At 39.4% G+C, this 21,315-nt stretch overlaps 1 protein-coding gene across 2 annotated transcripts in view; it reads left to right on the plus strand.

Moving 5' to 3' along the window:
- The window catches only part of PDE7B (phosphodiesterase 7B), a 360,318-nt gene that overhangs the window by 95,030 nt on the left and 243,973 nt on the right, over window positions 1-21,315 (plus strand). The window contains exon 2 of one of the 2 annotated variants that reach the window (XM_005684794.3): window positions 12,503-12,563. In XM_005684794.3, coding sequence (XP_005684851.1) covers window positions 12,503-12,563 — 61 coding nt within the window. Of the gene's footprint in view, window positions 1-12,481; window positions 12,564-21,315 lie in introns of those variants that run through there. The other variant, XM_005684795.2, reaches the window with a different exon arrangement.

The following is a 21,315-nucleotide window of genomic DNA, read 5'->3' on the forward strand; positions in this document are numbered from 1 at the left end:
CTCATTCAGTTACGGGCTGGATGAGGTCCCATGAATCTCTGAATCGTGACGTCTGTGCAAGCATTTGGAGATACTGCTGATATTATCTATTAAGCTTGTGCTGTCTATAGGGTCATATAAAGTAGCTTGCAAATTGCAATGTAAATCAAGAAAAACAATGTCTAAAGCTTGGACGCTTTGACCAGATGGCTGGAGCTGAGCCATTGTGAGTACATATTGTTGGCAGCACACCGGTCAGACCAAAAGGCGGTTGTTCCAAGCACTCAGCATCAGCCTTCCAGGGGCAGGGGGAGGACAGGGCGGGGCACTGCTGCACGTTGTGTCGGCTTGAAGTGCAGGGACGTGGAGTCCTGTTCTGGTTCAAATTACACTCTGAAGGTGACAGTCGAATAAAGGAATCATTTTCTTGAAGTGCAGCGGGCTTTCCCGGTTGTTTCTGAGAAGATGCCTTTTCAAGCGTTAGGGAAGGACTTCTGTTCCAGGAGCCTTGTTCTGGCATCTGGGGTCTTGAGTGCTAATCGTCTTTTTCTGTTCATTCCCAACCCTCACTCTATGCATGATTTGAAAGGCCTGGTCTCCATAATATGTTAATATTATATTCATGCCAGACTAGGAAACATAGCAAGTCAGAGTCTCATTCCCTGATTCTCCTTCTGTCAAGGCTATATGGATTTACACTAAATCAGAAGAAATATGATTGTGAACACCCTGTGTGAGGTAATAACTGGATAGTGAGAATGAGTGAGCAGTTCTGTGGAATTTCCTAATGTTGCTGGTTGCCAGAAGTCTTAGGGATAGTAAGGTAATGTCATTAATTATAAGATGATTATAAACTCACAATTATAAGCTGATGCCTCACTCACGTAGCAGAACCCTCTTCCCACCAAAGGCTACTGCCAAGAGTTGTAAAGAGCAACATTGGTCAGCAAATGTGGCTGCTGTACAGTATTCCTGTTACAAAAGCTTTCTAAACACTGTTGGGATTTCTCTACTGCCTTGAACAGATGGCTTGTGACCTACAGTGACTTTGTTCAGATCCAGGGTCTACAGAATCCAGGCTGCTGTCCAATCACTAAATGGAGTCCCACAGGGCCATGCAAGGTCTGCTCCCTGCCAACTTGCTCAGCCTCCTGTCTCCTCACTCCCCAGTTCCCCTGATTATCTGAACCTCATCTCCTTCTAGCCATTCTTAACTTCCTTCAAGTTTTCAATCACCTTTAAGCTTCTGCACCTATGTTTTATGGCACCTAAAACAGACACCCTTCCAGCTTATCTCATGACTTTCAATGCCTCCCTTTATCCACTGAGGACTTAATAAAAAGTTTCTCTCTCTATCCAATTAGAATACCCTATTCAGAAACTCTTCCACACCCATCAGGATGTGGTTAGTGTACCTGATCACCATGAGAAATCTCTATGTTCTCAAACCCCTTTGGATTCTTCCTTCTTCCTTGATGCCAGGGATAAGAGTGCATCAGGCAGAGCTAGATGGTCCTTGGGCATCAGTCCAGTAACCAAATAATCCACAAGGACTTCCTGCAGTCAGCACCTCTACTACACAGACACAGAAAGTCTGCTTAATCCTCCTTGATTAGGACTTCAGACATAAGAATTATTTGAAAATAATGTAATCAAAATAGAGATAGGTTCTACTGAATTTCCCAGGTGGTGCTAGCGGTAAAGAACCTGCCTGCCTACCAATGTAGGAGACATAAGAGATGCAGGTTCGATCCCTGGGTCAGGAAGATCCAGTGGAGGAGGGCATGGCAACCCACTCCAATATTCTTGCCTGGAGAACCCCATGAACAGAGGAGCCTGGGGGCTACAGTCCATACGGTCACAAACACTCAGACAAGACCGAAGCAACTGAACACACACACACATAGCATAAGCAACTGATGACAGATATGTGAATATCTTTACTGAATGGGAAAGCTGCCAATGAATGTTTTCTGAATGAAATATGCTGTTTTAAAAAATGAGACTTGACATTAGACCCTCAAGCTCCTCCCTTGCAGAAACTGGAGATAGTTGTCTAGGAAGGATTGGTCCAGTTTTCAATCTGCCCTTTGCCTTCAGATTGCCCATTCATTAAGTAAATATTTGGGGGCACTCCCATCTAACAGGTACTGCTGGCTTCTGTCTTTTTATGCATGCTTTGGAGGACTTGAGGCTCCCGGGGCAATAGCTCAGTGTCAAAAAGAAGGAGATAACTTGGAGTAACACTGAATGACAGTCGAAAAAGACATGATTTTCTTGGCTTCTCTGATTCTGAATAATTGTATACCATTAAAAATAATAATTCATTGGATACTCATTTCTGCCAGACACTATTTTAGGTGCTTTATATTAATCCTCACTTGATCCCATGATGTAGGCAGTATGTATGAGGAAATTGAGGCAAAGAATTACTGAGTCACTTGCCCAAGGTGATACATCTCGTAAATACTGAAGTCTTGATGTGAACTCCAGAGCCCATACTCTGCTCATCATAAGACCTTAGAATGGAAAGTCACCTCACCCAACAGGGACTTGTCTATCTGCTAAATCTATAAAGTGACTTGGTTGGCCACAATGCTCTCCCCGATCTCTCCCAGATTAACGGTATTTGTTTCTGGTACTGGAGCTGCCCTGTCCAAACTGCAAATCCTCACACAGCCCTCTTCCTTTGCCTGCATTTTTTCGGCTCTGCACCTCACACTAGACTTTGATACCTCTGCTTTTTTCAAATACTTTGTCAAAGGCGCTATTCCTACCCAACCCAAGTTTGCTGCCTCTTTTTTGCCCTGTGGACCTCTGTTCTCTCGAAGTCTGGTTTTGCAAATTACCCTTGGAGGGACCAGTACTCCCCATTAAGCAAGGAGCAAAAATTTTCCCCTCGTAAAATCCCACGCCTTACGCAGTAGAACTGTGTTCTCTATCTTGTCCACAGTACCACCAAGTGGCCCTCTCCTACTTCCGCCTCTTTTCTTCCATAAGACAACATTTACACCAGGCCCCGTTATGGGCTTCAGGGTACACAGATGCTTTCACACATATGACATTATTTCAGTAGAATGCTGAGCATTGTTGCTCTCTCTGTTCTACGAGGAGGTTCAAAATGATAAGATATGCCCAAAATCAAACAGCTAGCGAGGGCTAGGATTGGGATTTCAATCCAGATAGTTCCTTCCTCTATATGTACCAATCTGTCCTCTTTCTGTACTGCTCTCTGTTTTCTCTAACACAAAGTGCCTGTGGACTTTACCTTTCAGAAGTCCCTATGTGTAGGGAAATGGTTATGGGGTTAGCTGTTTGTATTCACAGAAGTATCTATCTTTTTCATGGAAAACTAGCTGCAGCTTATTATCAACACTTGGAGCTTGGAAAGGATAGAAGATAAAATTCTGACATATTTTTCGCTCTGGTTGTCAAGATTTATGGCATTGTTATTTGTATCTAATGGAGAATTCTCTGAGTTCATACCAGAATTATTCCCAAAGTGCCTTGGACCAAGATCCCCATTCAGTTGCTATAACTGGGTACATTTAGAGAGATACCTCGGTTATAGTCCACATGCCGTCAGCCCTCACAGGTACAGGTTCTGCTAAAACTGGGCTTGCCCTGAGGCTATTGTCATGGTTTTACATGATGAAAAATGGGGTTTTTAATGTGCATTTTGATGTGTGCAGAGGAATTCAAGACTAAAAGTAGTACATGGAGAAAGTCTGCAGGAACTGAAGGACATAAGATAACCTAACACAGTAACTGAACCTGTGAGTTATCTAACCCCAGGATCTCCCTGAGGGGGTCCAACTGGACTGTTAGAAGTACAGCCTTTCTAGTGCCCTCTACTGTCCAGGGCCAAAACAACAGGAAACACAGTTCATTCTGGATGTTTGTTTAATAACTTAAAAAATTACCCTTGGGCTGAAACCAAGTTTTCCAAGTTTGGGTTCATAATAAGTAGTTTTTAAACATTTAAAAATAGGGGTGTGTAATAAACGCTGAGAGACTCTGGAGATCGCTGCTCCTGGCACTTTTCTAATAGAAAGCATACGCATCGAGCGAACATTTGACTGAGGAAGAAAACAAAGCTGTTAAAAGCTGGTAGGCTCATTTTCCAATAGCAAGAGCACTAATATCTTTCAAGTCACTGCTAACCATAGCTAATTAGAGGTTTATGAAGGATGGCCCTTCCCGACAGGTCACCTCAGGTTAGGCAGCCCACAGATTTGCTGTTGGCTGTTGGCAACAATGGATTTGTGAAGAATTTCTGCTCAGCTCAAGGTGATTATCTTTCTTTTTCTTTTCTGCTGCTGGTGTGTCTCTTATTTTGACTGGCTCAGGTTGGGTTGGACGATGAGGCCCTGATTCCAAGACAGAACCAGGTTGTTGCTGGAGATCTGCACTGACAGATTGTTGAAAACTTATTAGTCTGACGTTTTAACAGCCTGCAATGAGATGGAAATCTGCTCTTTCACTGGAAAAACTTAGAAAGGAAAACATGAGCTTGAGCCGAAATCAGCCCCAGGTCCAAATCTGCCATCCTCTGGCACAAAGGGCTGCACAGTGTTGAGAGATGAAGGCCTGGCTATGCCACCCACAGGGTAGGAGGGACTCAGCCACTGTGAGGTTGGAGCCTCTGAAAAGGCACCTCTGGGTGCCAGGGAAATGATAATGGGCTCGATTCTAGGTGCTAACGGCTCCAGCAGGAGCAGGAGTCGGCCTCACAGGAGGTTTCAGCCGGGTGGTTAGGGGTTGTTCCTTTGGCCATCACCATCTTGTGTGATGATCCAAGAAAAAGGAATAAGAAACACCTTGGCCTTGGTTCCTTGTCTGAGGTAGAAATGGACAGAAAGATTGCAGCCAATACCATTGGTGAGAGAGATTTGGTACCACTGTATTGTAATTATTTGTCACAGGACTGAAAGAATTCACGGAGCATTTTGGCTCTTCAAAAGCAAACCTCGCCTTGTTATCCCAGCCCATTAAAAAAAAAAAAAAAATGGCCATGCAATGTGGTATGCAGGATTCAGAACTTTAGTTCCCCAACAAGGGATCAAACCCATGCCTCCTGCAGTAGAAACACAGAGTCTTAATCACGAGACTTCCAGGAAATTCTTGAAATTGTGTGTGTGTGTATGTGTATAAATTCTGCCACTTTGATTAAACCCTCTACCCTGACACACCACAACATTGCTCCCATCCTGGGCAGCTGCCAAAGAATTGTAACAGGATTTCTGGACCTTGCACAGGCAGCTGTCTCTACCAGGAGAGGTCCTCTCTTTTGCCAGCCAACTTCTTCCTGTGGTCATCTCATTTTGGAAGCCTTCTGGTAGCTTCCCAAACAGTGTTGGGTGTCCACCTTTGAGGACACTCGTAGCATTTTATGTTCTAACTTCAAACCAGGCTTTAAAATTCCTGAGGCTAGGATCTAGCCTAAATTGCATTTGATTTCTTTCAGCCACCTCCAATACAGTGCTTGCATAGAGCAGGCACTTGATAATGGTGTCTTTTGGAATATTCATTCATTCATTCACTCATCTGATAGACAGTATAAGGGAGTCTCAAGTTTCCAGGCCATGTTAGAGTTTAGGGAATGCAGTCCCTTAACAGAACCTATGTTTTTATGATCTATAGACCTAAGCCATGTTCTCTCCAGGCTGATTTTCTAGGAGTCTGGCTGTAATTAGTGTCATTCAGCTCTTTGTTAGGGGAAAATGTGAGATGGGAAATGACCCAGATGTTTCAAGATGTCTTTTCCGTGTCAAGTTGCCCTTCATCGCCCCCTTTGCAGCTCCACATCAGATGGCTGTGTCTAATCGCAGCACTTACTGGTGAGTATACACAAGTATTCAGAAAAAGATCCCCCCCCCATGCTACCCCCAGATAATCCCAAATCTCAAGTATATCCCGCAGAGTTACAGTAAAGAATGATTTCTTCATTTGTTTGATTACCATTGGGAGTGCCATGATGCATTAGTCATCGTGCAAGATGTTCAAGGGACGATCAAAGAGAACAGATGCATCAGCATACAGGCATTTGCCTTATTTCCTAGAAACCTCACTAGAGGAATTCTTGTATTGGATGGCCAACTTGCAGAACCCAAGAGCTTAAAGATGGGGTGAGGGTGGAATGAAGGCAGCGTGTGCTAAGGACATGCCTCCTTCAGGTTGCCTCTGCTGCCTCTGGGAACGAATGAGATGGACTTCCCTTTCCACCAGGGACCATGCTTAGCTCTTCTTCAGAACAAGAAATTCAGCTTCCTTTTTATTTTATTTTTTCTTAAAATAGATCTAATCGTATGTCAGAGTTTCTTTTCGCTTTGTTTTGTTGAGTGATCTATCAAGTACAGTCATGGAGATGTTGGGTTTTCCTGCATCTGCAGTGGCATCCAACATTCAGTCACTAGCTCCAGAGGTGTCAAGAGGCAGTTGTGCCCAGAGCTGTCTAATCCCTGGATCGCTGCCAAGGTGATGTGACCTTGGACCAGAAATTCCAGTGATGCCCTCTGTTTCTCCAGTTTCCCAGTTGCTGCCCACCATTCGTTCCCCTCATGAGTCAATTTCACATTTTTTCTCTGAGTCATTCTTGGAGGACCAGCCTGTAGCCTGCTCCTCCAATGATTTTATATGCACCTAATTCCCTTTAATAATTTCTTTTCTGCTTAAGAAAAGTTATAATGGTGGAAGGAAATAATCAAATAATCACCACTGTTGTGGAAAACAGCTACTGCCTCAGCTAATACAGGGAAAAACCAATAAGCAAAAAAATTTCTGTCTTGGGTTTTATTTTGTTTGCTAATGTTTCCACCTATCCAAAAATATCAATGTACCTGACCTGAAAGGACTAGTTGCTGCAAGCCTGCTGAGAGACTAAACACAGGCAGACCTCAGAGATATTGTAGGTTCGGTTCCAGACGACTGCAATAAACTGAATATTGCCATAAAGCAAGTCAAATGACTTTTTTGGTTTCCCAGTGCAAATGAAAGTTATGTTTGCACTATAATATCACTTATTGTGTGCAATAACATTATGTCTTTAGAAGCAATGTACACACCTTGATTTTAAAATGCTTTATTGTAAAAAAAATTCCAACCATCATCTAAGCCTTCAGTGAGTTGTAATGTTTTTGCTGGTGGAGGGTTTGAAATATTTTGAGAATTACTGTCATGTGACTCAGAGACACAAAGTGAGCAAATACTGTTGGGAAATGGCATCAGTAGATTTGCTCGACACAGGGTTAACACAAATCTTCAATTTGTAAAAATCACAATAAAGCAATGCACAGTAAAATGAGTTAAGCCTGCACGGTCAAGTGCTAACAAATATTCAGAAGAAAACAGGATGAATTTTATGTGTAGCAAAAAAAAAATATTTACTGGTTTAAGAAAGTTAGAAGTGCTGCCAACTGAACAATGTGTAAACTTTTCACTCTCTCTAATTTTCTTACTTCCTCTGAGCATAACATGCTACTATTCTGGAGAAGGAAATGGCAACTCACTCCAGTATTCTTGTCTGGAAAATCCCGTGGATAGGGGAGCTTGGTGGGCTACAGTCCATGGGATCGCAGAGTTGGGCATGACTTAGCAACTGAACAACATGTTTACTATTATAAATATTTGAATATTATTTTCACTTCAGATATAACATCCCCTTAAGAAAACAGGTTTGCTGAGTACTTAAATGTGATTTTTTAAAATTGTACTTAATATTCATTTTTTTCACAACTAACTTTATGATGAAAGTAATGAAAAAATACAGTCCACTTAAGAGAAATATACGTTATTGTACATTTTACTAGAACACATAATTAAGCTAATGAAAATTAAATATTTTTAATATAAATTTTTATTGTAATAGAATAGATGCCATACTTTATAACATCCATCTTGCTCTTCCTAAGCAAAAAGTAAATTTTAGATTTAATGTGGAAGATTCTTAGCAAATAAAATTAGCAACTAACGTGTAAAATATTCTGACTTTTAAAATTAGAAGTATTTCTTTGTTTTTAATCTTAAATAATAACATGGGCATTATACTAGAATTTAATGGATGAGTTCAATTTATTAAGTCTTATTTTCATATTATAATCTCATATACAGTAATTTAAATTGGTACATTCTGGTTCATAATAAATTAAAACTAAACTTATAATGATATTATGATGTAGATAATACCACCCCATTTTACAGATGAGAGAGCAAGTTTAGCTTTCTTTAGAAAGTTTAGAACGAAATAATCCATTATGGTATAGTGAGTATGTGCATCCAACAACAGGATTTGAACTCGGGTCTGTCTAATCCAAGGCCTATATAGGTGGCAACTGTTGCAAACATCAGTGGCTAACAAATGAGAGAAGGACACATAAACAGACCTGGCGTACTTGGCCAAGACAATAAGGAAGCCTATAGTAACCTATATTTGGGAATCTGGTCAAGCATTAGGGAAGCCATCAGCTTTCATTCTCTCACTTATGGAGGAGGGAATATTCTATAGTGAGTGGTACTCTCTGTGCCTCAATTTTCTACACTCTTAAAAGAGTATAATCAGAGTACAAGATAATAGATGTATAGATAACACTTAGAACAATTCTTAGCCCACAGTATGGGCTAAAGAAATTTTAGCTAGTTTACAAATATTTGTTAAGGGGCAACCCACTCCAGTATTCTTGCCTGGAGAATCCCAGGGACTGCAGAGCCTGGTGGGCTACTGTCTATGGGGTCGCACAGAGTCGGACATGATTGAAGTGACTTAGCAGCAGCAGCAGCAGCAGCAGCTGGTATGTATAAGGCATCAGGATTATAATAATGAAGCATGTTAAAAACCCTAACATTGAAACCGGTGTGATTCTTTGCAGTCTATGAAGGCAGTAGGCATTGCACACCTGAGTTCATGTGTAGCATAGCCTTTGTGCTGTGGAGGAGAGCATGGGACAGGAGACTATTGTTAGCAGGGCTCCAGGTGGGGACTTAGTAACTATGCCCTGTTATTTAGCAGTGCTAGCTGGGAGTGATGGACACAAGCAAGGCAAGCTGGTCTCATTATTTTAGGCACAGGAGATAAAGCAAGGATGGAGATCTTTTGGAGAGATAAGATTCTGAGAATAAGGTAGAAGCTTGGGGATCAAAACTGGATCAAAGTCAGGGTCATTCAGCAGCAAGGGGCTGGGTTGGGGAGTTCCCGAATACATGACCAGGTAGAGCAGTAAGAGGGGAGGGCTGCAGCCCAGAGACTCCAAGAAAGCATGGGACCTTCCTCCAGAGCAGATCCTGTGGTTTTCTGGGACTTGGACCCTGTGCCTTAGCCCAATTAATCTCCTAAACGAGGTCTCACCCTGGGTTGCACAGCAAGCAGGAACCTGGCAGCAAAGGCCCTGCAAACGGTGGCATCAATAAGAAAAAGCGCTGGAAAAAGTCTGGTTCCTTTCAAATCCTGAGAACTGAGAGCAGTCAGATTCCCTTTGGTGCATCGCTTTAAGATCGGGTGCCATCATCAGGTAACTTTACAAAGCAGGGCAGTTAAAACACTAGTTAGAGGTGTGTCAGCCATCTCCCAGATAGCCAGGGAGATAATGACAATGAAGAGGACTGCCTTGTGGTCACTGGATGGGCTGCCATGCCCCTTCTTGCTTCTTGGTCATTAGCTTATGTGGTCACTGAACCCAGGCAGGCCATGGCTTTTAAGGAATGCAGGTTTCATGGGAGTTTCAGAAACTTCTCTTGGATTTGTTCATGTCCAAGAAAGGAAGCAAGACCCCCACCCACACCCATACCAACCTGCAACTTGAGGGATAGACCTATGGCTGCCCTTGGACTTGGGTACCCACCATCTTCTGCAAGCCCCTGCAATTAAGGAAGGAAAACTCTTCCATCCTAGCACATGTGTGGGCTTCATTCTTAACAAAGTGTAAGGGATCACTCCAGTGTTACTTCCCTGTAAGATCCAGAATACGGAGTGATAGAACTTCCTAGCACTTTGTTTCACCAAGGAGCTGAAGACAGTTTAGAGACCTCTGATCTTTCGATTAAAAATAATCATTAACTCTTTCAGGGCATAAAAGATACCCTTTTGAAAATCAAGTAACGCAGGAAATGGATCCTAGCAGTTTGAAAGGATATAACCTCTGCCAAAACACAAACCAAAAGCAACAGACAGTTGGGTCAGACTCCACGGATCGTTAACCCTCACATTTGCTCTTTGATCAGACTTTGTGGCATATATTAGCATCCTCATGTTATTTACAGAGAAATGAAGCCTGAAGAGATTGAATAGCATGATAAATATCACATGACATTTAGTTCAGCAGAGTAAAGCCAGGAGAAAAGCCACGTACTTTCCGTTGAGTATTCAGTGCCCTCTGCGAACCTTCACGTGCACCAGGTCTTCCTCTTTCCGCAGCCCACCCAAACTAGCCAGCAGCTTGCTTCCTTTTCATGGTCTTGAGCCAACTGTCCATCTCTGTGCACGATGTAGGTCATCACAGAAAATAGGTTGATTTGAATGTACTTGGGTCATGCTATTCCTCTCAACCCGTGCCTCTGTTTACCAGGAGTTTTCGTCATTAGATGTAAAGAATGTAAATTCTCAGATCTGGAGTTTTTTTCTTCAGAAATTACTTTGTTTTATGATGTTTTAAGTGTTGGTACAATAAAGATTGACTGGAATGGAACTGACCAAGTTGTGAATAGTGAAAGAAAGAGGAAAATGGACTAAAGTAAATGTTCTCAGTCTTCCTAAGGACAAGGAAATAAATGGTGAGAACAAATACAGTCTGGTACTAAATGACCTCTATAAGCCCATGGGAGACAGCAGAGAAGCAATATGTGAAGGGCCGTTTTTATAATCGGAGTGTTGCAAATGGGGGAAATTCTTACTTATTTTGAAATATTTCAAGCATAAGAAATAGAATAATTTCAGGAACAAATCATTATAGAAAAAGTTGATAACCCCTGTATACCCTCTAATATTTCATAACTCTGTGTATTTATCCCCTACCCTAAATTTGATATATTTTTTCTTTGCCTGCCTGTTTTTATGCTTCTTCTGTAAATTAATATATTCATAAACAATGTGTTATTTTTAGATATTTTCAGCTTCATAAAAAATGGAGATAGTGTTTTACCTAACATACTTTTACATGGTTTAAACATTATATATATTTTGTATGATTTAAAACTTACATATATTTTATATGATTTGAACATTATATATTATACAATTTGAATATATTATACAATTTGTATATTATGTATTTATAGGTATATATTATATATTTAATATGTTTTTGCAGTAATGTAACCCTAATTCATTTTCATTTTTAACTGCCATGTAGCATTTCAATATATGAATAACATTTATCTGTTTTGTAGCTGAACATTAAAGTTTCACTGACTATCAGTCTAGAAGATGACTTGCTGTATCATAGTCTATGCACAATTTAACTTAGTAAGAATGAAATCCAGTCATTAATAAGTGGAAATTTAGTAAAGATTTTGCTAATTTTTCTCCAAAATGATTCCATCATTTTATACTAAAACTCACAGTATATGAGAATATCCATTTTTCTACATTTTTTTACATACTTGTTTCTGCCAGATTTCTAAGTCTTCCCATATCTTTGGGTTCAAAATAGGCTTCTTTATTTTTATCTTTAATTTGCTGATTCCTGATTATTGGTGTGGTAGAATATATTCTCTCTGTTTAATGACCATTCAGAATTCCTCTTCCATGAATTGCCTATTTCCTTTACTACACAGGCTAACAGGCTCTTTTATCCTATTTCCATTTTCCTTTTGATTATTTGTTATTCTCTTATTGATTTGAAGGATTTATTTACATGTTTGGGTGCCAACCATTAGTCAATCACACTCATAAATGAGGTCTAGTCTTAAGTAACTGATTGCATCTCTGGAGTTTGTCTTGCACAAAAATTTTAACAAGCAAGTTGGAACTGAGATATAGATAAGAAAGTTGATATTTCTATGAGTTGATGCTTCTAGAAAAGCATTATGAATGCCACTTTTTCACCATTTCTTTATTTGAACAGAGAGTTCAAAGTCTGCAAGTTCAGAGAGCTAAGTGTATACCACTGAGGTTTGTGTTTGAAAATATCTGCTTGATTGCAGAGTAGGTAGCTTAGAATAATTTCAGCGCTGAAGGACCAATTTTGAGAGTGAATGATTAACCTCAGATTATCAGATCGAATAAACTGCGTATCTTCTATTGAAATAGAAACTGTTGGACACTGAGTGCTCTGGCTGTGACCCCTCAGAAGGGCACACAGAGTCAGCTCCAGGCAGGGGCATGAGGCATGCAGGAACAGTCTATTCCCAATTTACCTCTTAGGTATTTTACTACCAGGAAAGTCTCTGCTCATGACAAGTGCCTAGATTCAGATAACTAAAGAAAACATGAAGAGTAGAATAATGTTATGGTGATGTCAGGTGACATGGACATGTTGCCTTGGGAATCCTAAAAGGAAATCTTAAAATAATGATGGCTTTCTTTCTATTTCAGAGGTGTGGCGAAATCTTGTTTGAAAACCCTGATCAGAATGTCAAATGTGTTTGCATGCTAGGTAAGAAGATTCCTCATTTTAAATCTGTTAAGCATGTTGATGTCATGTGGGCTTACTGTTGTTCTGTTGCCTTACCAATTGTCTCTTGTTCATATTGCAGAGGGTAATCGGCTCTTTTATAGGTTTATAGACTACTATCATACATGTATATGTGGAACACTTGATGATAAAGAAAGAGTTTGATTGTAATAACTCAATAATTCAGGAACCATGCTTTTGAGCCTTTCAAAATTTTTCTTGGATCATCAGCATTATATTGGGTGCTTTGTATTCAGGCAACTCAAATGTAGACGTAAGAAGAATCACATTGTAAATCCTAAACTAGAGATGGTATACTAGATAAGTAAACTATTTACACCACAGCACAAAGTCCTTACTTACAATGCCTGAGAGAAACATACATTTGAACTAAAATGAAGTCAGCACAACAGTTGGTCATATATTGTATTAGTAATAAAAATCACAGCCTCATAATGAATGATAATTTGTTTTTTGTAGGATATATCATCAATACCTTTCACAAACTCTCGAATATACTATATTCTGTTAAAAAGGAAGTTGATATTATTTTCCTCACTTTATAGATTAGAAAACTAAGTCAGAGAATATAAGTGATGCACTTATACTCAAAGTGGGAAATCTAAATCATGATATAAACATTTTTAAACTGTAAAATTTTAGGTCTAGTATTTAGATCTTATTTGAGCCACTAAACTCTGTCACTGGGGTAGAAAATGGTGACTCACTCCAGTATTCCTGCCTGGCAAATTCCATGGACAGAGGAGTCTGGTGGGCTACAGTGCATGGAGTCACAAAGGAGTCAGACACAAGTAACCACAAAACAACAACATGGCTATAGAGTAACACATCCACTGGAAAATGAACATTTTACCAGAAGCACATGAACAATGAACGTAGCACAGCCTCCATAAATCCATGTCAAATATCCAGTAGTCCTTTTTCTTAACCACAAAAATGCTTCAAAATGCTAATAATAGGTACAAATGAGAGAGAGATGGAAGTAGAAAAAAATTTTTTGTTCAGCTATATGTCTCAACTTTGGATTTTGAGGAAATCATCTTATCACCATATCACATTTATTTGTCAACTAACTCATTTAATTTTCACAATAACAGGAGAAGTTGTTCCTGTTATAATCTTCATTTTATTGAAAGAAAATTGAAGCAGATCATAACTAAAATGTTGATTATAGCTTCTACATGATCTACTAATTTGAATCAGTTTGAACTCATGATGACTTTAAGTGCATGAGTGCACCACTTATTTTGATTGAATTTTTCCTTGTACTTCCTCCTCTGTGAGTTGTTTGATTAGTTTATAGCTATGAAAAGGACAAAACAGACTAGCCACTACTGCCTATAGACTTAATTTCAATTAAAGCCAATCATCTTTCCCTCTCTTCTAAATAATATGATATGATTTATATCCCCAACAAGAAGATATTCCTGGCCACCAAATGCATTCCCCCAAGGAATGTGCCAAATTCCACAAAATCCCAAGATCAGAAGAATATTTATATAAATCAGCTCTATATTGCTGCCACTGTCATAAGAATTTTAGTTGAGTACTTAAATATGTGACAGGTGAAGTCCATCCTAAGCATCTTATTTAATTAGATCATTTATTTAAGTAAATTAGGCCATGGCTTCTCTTTCAAAACATAGCTATCTTTGACAATGGCAGTGTATTATTAAGCTTTTAAGTTTCATTAGTTAACTATATTTCTATTTTCTTAAGGATATAGAACTAAATAATATAAAGGAACTATGATATTAGAAGTTTTTATTAGTTTAAGGACATGGAATTATTAAAGATGGAATAGGAAGAACAATTATACATTTTACCTTTAAAGTAGATGGTAAATATTTATTGAATTTTGAAGATATTACTATGTCTTACTCTAATAATTAAAATTATGCCCTCAAAAAGACTACCTCTCAAAAGACTTAGACTTTTCCTGCTTATCTTTTCAAGAGGATAGCTGCAAATTTTAATTAAAACATTTTAAAAATCCTTTGAAATCTTAGATGAAAGAGAATATCAAAATTAAATTATTATGGATATCAATACAGGTGGATCAACCCTCCAATAGCGTGTTCACTTGAAGTGGAGGGGCTACCATTTCACAGCAATACCAAGAAGATAATGAAAAGGCTAGTTGAATGGTTTGTTCCTTTAAAAGAAACAAGAGAAACTCACAGTGTGAACATATAACTCACCAAAACTGAGGCCACATCTTGTATATCATCAAGAAAGGGCATCTATATAACTCAACAATAACAATAAAGCTCCACTTCACCACTGTCTGAGGTCTTAATTCATTTGTTGCTTCCTTTGAGAGGAATCTGTGACCAGCCCTTATGGTTTCTTGCAGCATATCTTGAGAAAACTTTTTATCCTCAACAATAAAGGATGGGAGCTTCTGCTATTTAAAGGGACTATTAAGTTTTATAAGTGTTTCTAAGTCATGAATGCAGTTCCTGGTTTTGCAAGTCATGTTATAACCTTTTTATGAACAAATTAAAATTTTGAAACAAGAAAATCAAATCAGTAAAGACTGTATTTCCAAAACTTCACCCCTGACCATCATACCACCCCAGTATTGAGATCCCTAATGGAGGCCAACCTGAGACATTCATAGCTTTAAATTGTCAAGTTCTTGGCTCACCCGCTCCAAGGTCCCTGCTATATCCACTCACACACCAGGTTTGGAGCTCCTGCCTGGACCCCAGCTGTGCTTTGGCTTCAGCACGTTTGAAATGGAATAGGGAAGAATGTCACTAGTCAGGTACACGTTTGCAGTTTTCCTCTGTCCCATTGGTATGCCCCAGATCATTTAGAAAATACCATTTTTATGCTTTCTGTTGTTTACCTCACAAGCCAACCTCATCAAACTCAGACTTTAGGTCATTAAGTTCAATGAGGTATAAGTGTAAAATTCACTTGAAGTTACTGAAATTCTAAGTTCAAAACAATTTTAAATGAGAGCAAATCCATATTGTCATGTATGGGTCTTAGGTTTCTACGTTCAGGGGAATAGTTTGTGTTGGATATGAAGGTAAATAAAGATGCACTGAAGAGGTGGCTACAGAGTACTAACTATGTACTCCTTTTTACCAGTAGTTGCCCACTCCAGTACTCTTGCCTGGAAAATCCCATGGACGGAGGAGCCTGGTAGGCTGCCGTCCATGGGGTTGCCAAGAGTTGGGCATGACTGAGCGACTTTACTTTCACTTTTCACTTTCATGCATTGGAGAAGGAAATGGCAACCCACTCCAGTGTTGTTGCCTGGAGAATCCCAGGGACAGAGGAGCCTAGTGGGCTGCCGTCTATGGGGTCGCCCAGAGTCGGACACGACTGAGCGACTTAGCAGTAGCAGCAGCACTTTTATTACAAACAGTAGCAAATTATTACTGCAAATAATTTGGTATTCCCAAAAGATTGTATCAATTAATCCTTTTCCAGTTTTATATAGGTTCTCTTTTAACTTTTTTGTTCTCAAAATCTTGGCTTTTATTTTCAAGTACATAATAGCCAATTTTATTTTTTTAATTAATTTTTATTGGAGTATATGTTGTGTTATTTTCTACTGTATAGTAAAATGATTCTGTCATGGGGACAAGTGTGGACAATGTTAAGCACCAAAGAGTTATAAATGTTGCTTTCTTCTTTCCTTCACCCTTAAGGAGTTTGAAATTTCAAACTCCCATCCCCCTCCTTCTTAAAAAATTTTAGTCATAAGATTTCTCTCAAGCTCAGATAGACCTCAAAGTTTATACAACTATATCAAAGAGTATACACTATATAGTAAGATGTACACACTATATAGTAAGTACCTTAAATATGGGTAATGAACTGATATTAAAGGAAGAAGGAAGTGGGAGAGAACTGATCTCTCATTGCACAATTAATGCAGGAAGTGTGGCCAATTCCTCAAAGAATTTTATTTTTCAAAGTATAATGAAAACATTAGGAACAAACAACCAAGAAGAAACTACATAAAATGATCAATGTTGATTCACTTCTTAGTTCATTTGCTAACTTCTTTCTGCTGCTTCTGAGTCGCGTCAGTCGTGTCCGACTCTGTGTGACCCCATAGTCGGCAGCCCACCAGGCTCCCCCGTCCCTGGGATTCTCCAGGCAAGGACACTGGAGTGGGTTGCCATTTCCTTCTCCAATGCATGAAAGTGAAAAGTGAAAAGTGAAAGTCAAGTCACTCATGCTAAATGCTGGAGGGGGAAAGTTTCTCAAAAGAGTTCCCAATCAGACTTGGTGCCTTTTCTTTCCCTTACAATTTTACAATTTGAATTTTCAGTGGCTCTGCTTTTGTTTCATGTGTGATTCCTTTCATGCTAATTGGTATCATACCATTTTCATAGAAGTACGTATTTTCTTACCTGCCATGGCTTAGAAAGGGGTGTTCATATTGTCATGCTTCTGGTTGAAATCTTTTATTAAATCGTTTCAAGTGATTATCAGTTTTTAAAGCAACAGAATACCATAAAATCAATATTTTGCTAACATTCAACATGACCACAGGGAGACTTGCTTTCTGGTCCTACTTCTGAAAATTTACCTGGGTGCTCTTAGAAATTGTTTCATCTTTTAGACTACAATTTATAGTTTTTCTGCCAAGTAGCAATAAAAATATCTGTTCCTTCAAGCCCAGAGGTTTTCCTGGTGATGCAGAATGTGATGTTCTGTAAGGAGACATTGCCTGCTATAATGCTCTAGATATAGCATATGCATTAATAAATTAACAAATTAAGTAATAAACAACTGAAAATAAGTAAATTGTTGATGAACAATAATATACTAAATAAATAGTAAAGTATTTATTGATGACATGAACAGTGTTTAGAAAAGCAATTGAAAAGATAAACCATTATGTGAGGGCAATTTTTTTAAATATTAAATACACTCTTCAAAATTCTGTTGTGCCTCAAAGGCATCATCTAATATTCATTTAGCAGGTATTCACTGAGCATCTGCTATGTGCAAGGTACTGTGCTAGGCACTGGGAATGCAAAGGCCAGTGAAGCGCAGAGGGTTTCCAGTCCAGGCAGAGATTCAAGTCCCAAACCACAAAATATGCAATGCTAGCCTGAGAGTGACAAGTGATATAAAAGGAATAAAGTGTGTTGGGATTTCAGAAGATGAAGAGAGCGCATGCAGTTGGCATATGATGACACATAGATTGAGCTATGCAAAAACCAAGAAAGAGGCAGCGTTCTAGGTGGATACATGACCATATTTAAAAGCCCAGATACAGGGAAATTGAGGAGTGAAGAAGGAAGGACATGTTTCAGGCCACAAGGAGTGTGAAGGGATAAATTAGAAAGGACTTTGAGGCTTTATTGTAGACAGTTTCACTGTTAGCACCCACTCTAAAAAGGACAGAAATACCAAATGATAGAGCATCATGGTCTCTTTTGTTTAGTTGGTTAGAGAGTACTTTTTAACTTTGATAGAGAGTTTTATAGAATATTCTATATCTAGCTTCTATTGGGCAGTATTGATATAGCTATTCACCAAATACTTGTGAAATTAAATCATTTTAACCTAATGTGATGAAAGTGAAAGAGGAGAGTGAAAAAGTTGCCTTAAAATCAACATTCAGAAAACTCAAGATCATGGCATCTGGTCCCATCGTTTCATGGCAAATAGATGGGGAAACAATGGAAACAGTGACAGAATTTACTTTGGGGGCCTCCAAAATACTGCAAATGGTGACTGAAGTCATGAAATTAAAAGATGCTTGCTCCTTGGAAGAAAAGCTATGACCAACTTAGACAGCATATTAAAAAATAGAGACATTACTTTACCAACAGGCTTCCCTTGTGGCTCAGCTGGTAAAGAATCCACCTGCAATGCGGGAGACCTGGGTTTGATCCCTGGTTTGGGAAGATCCCCTGGAGAAAGGAAAGGCTACCCACTCCAGTATTCTGGCCTGAAAAATTCCATGGACTGTATAGTCCATGGGGTTGCAAAGAGTTGGACACAACTGAGTGACTTTCACTTTCACTTTAGCAACAAAGGTCTATCTAGTCAAAACTATGGTTTTTCCAGTAGTCAAGTATGGAACAGTAAGTAATAATAACATTATAATGTACCTTATTAGGTTTGTTAAGGATCAAATAGCATAATAAATATTAAAGCATTTAGTAAACTGTTAGAGGTTCTAGAAATATAAATTTATTAGTACCAATAGCTAAAATGTTCTAAGTGCTTTCATTTCATTTAATATTAGTAGTGTTCTTTATGACTTTGCTGGTGGCTCAGATGGTAAAGCGTCTATCTACAATGCGGGAGACCTGGGTTCGATCCCTGGGTCAGGAAGGTCCCCTGGAGAAGGAAATGGCAATCCACTCCAGTGCTATTGCCTGGAAAATCCCATGGACAGAGGAGCCTGGTAGGCTACAGTCCATGGGGTCGCAAAGAGTCAGACACAACTGAGTGATGCAGACCAACAGCTTTGGCATGTTTTCTGTTTCAGTTTGCTTCAAGTAAACAGATATTTTCAAGAACGCATTTGCAATCTAGAAATAAGCGTATCATCTTCATAGGTTATTAAAGAAAGATTAGTGTAAGGACTATTTTATTTGTACTTAACTTTGTAAAACTGAAGGTCTATACTCAAAGACAGATTTTCAAGTTGCTTAGCTTTGACTTACCAAGATTAAAAACTTTGGGAATTTAAATTAATTTTGACTTACACTTACGAAGCAGTTCATTCTTATTGTGGGAGTATGTCATCTCACTCTTCCTATATGCATATGCTTCCCTGGTGGCTCAGTTGGTAAAAATCTGCCTGTAGTACAGGAGACGCAGGCTCGATCCCTGGGTAGGGAAGATCCCCTGGAGAAGAAAATGGCAACCCAGTCCAGTAGTCTTGCCTGGGAAATCTCATGGACAGAAGAGCCTGGTGGCTTACAGTCATGGGGGTCACAAGAATTGGACACAACTTAGCAGCTAAACCACTACTATGTCCAAGGATGATATTTTCTAACTCTTAGAAGATGAAAAATTGAAACTTGGACATTCCCAAGGAATGGTAAAGAAGGCATTCTCCTCATCACTCACCCAGGGCCTTGGTTTGTTTTATTTTTCAATGTGCCTGTCATCAGATGACATATTTTATGTTTGTTTGTTTATCATTCTCTCCCAGCCTCATGGTACCACCCATCCTTTTAAACAGAATGTAAATGTAAATATCATGAAAGCAAGGAATTAGTTTATCTACTGGAACAGTGTTCATAATCTGGAACAGTGTCCAGTCACTTAGCCCCTCATCAGAGCTTAATATTTGCTGAATGGATATATGCCGATGCATTTGTCGAAATAGCATAATCATCGGTAAAGTGTAGGCCAGATGTGTCAAATGCTGATGGGTATGGCATTTAAAACCCTCTGCTAACTCAGCCAAAGAATAGGTCAGCTCTTAAGCAAACTAAGTGGCAGTTGCCCAAGCATATTACTCTGGATTAGAGGATGTAAAGTGCATCAGTTCAGTTCAGTCGCTCAGTCGTGTCCGACTCTTTGCAACCCCATGAATTGCAGCACACCAGGCCTCCCTGACCATCACCAACACCCGGAGTTTACCCAAAATATGCAGGTGGTGTCATCTGCATATCTGAGGTTGTTGATATTTCTCCTGGCAATCTTGATTTCAGCTTGTGCTTCTTCCAGCCCAGCGTTTCTCATGATGTACTCTGCATAGAAGTTAAATAAGCAGGGTGACAATATACAGCTTTGACGTACTCCATTTCCTATTTGGAAACAGTCTGTTGTTCCATGCCCAGTTCTAACTGTTGCTTCCTGACGTGCATATAGGTTTCTCAAGAGGCAGGTCAGGTGGTCTGGTAGTCCCATCTCTTTCAGAATTTTCCACAGTTTATTGTGATCCACACAGTCAAAGGCTTTGGCATAGTCAATAAAGCAGAAATAGATGTTTTCCTGGAACTCTCTTGCTTTTTCGATGATCCAGCAGATGTTGGCAATTTGATCTCTGGTTCCTCTGCCTTTTCTAAAACCAGCTTGAACATCTGGAAGTTCATGGTTCATGTATTGCTGAAGCCTGTCTTGGAGAATTTTGAGCATTACTTTACTAGCATGTGAGATGAGTGCAATTGTGTGGTAGTTTGAGCATTCTTTGGCAGTGCCTTTCTTTGGGATTGGAATGAAAACGGACCTTTTCCAGTCCTGTGGCCACTGCTTTTTCCAAATTTGCTGGCATATTGAGTGCAGCATCATCTTTCAGGATTTGAAACAGCTCAACTGGAATTCCATCATCTCCACTAGCTTTGTTTGTAGTGATGCTTTCTAAGGCCCACGTGACTTCACATTCCAAGATGTCTGGCTCTAGATGAGTGATCACACCATCGTGATTATCTGGGTCGTGAAGATCTTTTTTGTACAGTTCTTCTGTGTATTCTTGCCACCTCTTCTTAATATCTTCTGCTTCTCTTAGGGCCATATCCTTTCTGTCCTTTATCAAGCCCATCTTTGCATGAAATGTTCCCTTGGTATCTCTAATTTTCTTGAAGAGATCTCTAGACTTTCCCATTCTCTTGTTTTCCTCTATTTCTTTGCATTGATCGCTGAGGAAGGCTTTCTTATCTCTTCTTGCTTTTCTTTGGAACTCTGCATTCAGATGCTTATATCATTCCTTTTCTCCTTTGCTTTTCACTTCTTTTCTTTTCACAGCTATTTTTAAGGCCTCCCCAGACAG

The sequence above is a fragment of the Capra hircus genome, chromosome 9 (assembly GCF_001704415.2).
Source record: "Capra hircus breed San Clemente chromosome 9, ASM170441v1, whole genome shotgun sequence".
Lineage (NCBI taxonomy): Eukaryota > Metazoa > Chordata > Mammalia > Artiodactyla > Bovidae > Capra > Capra hircus.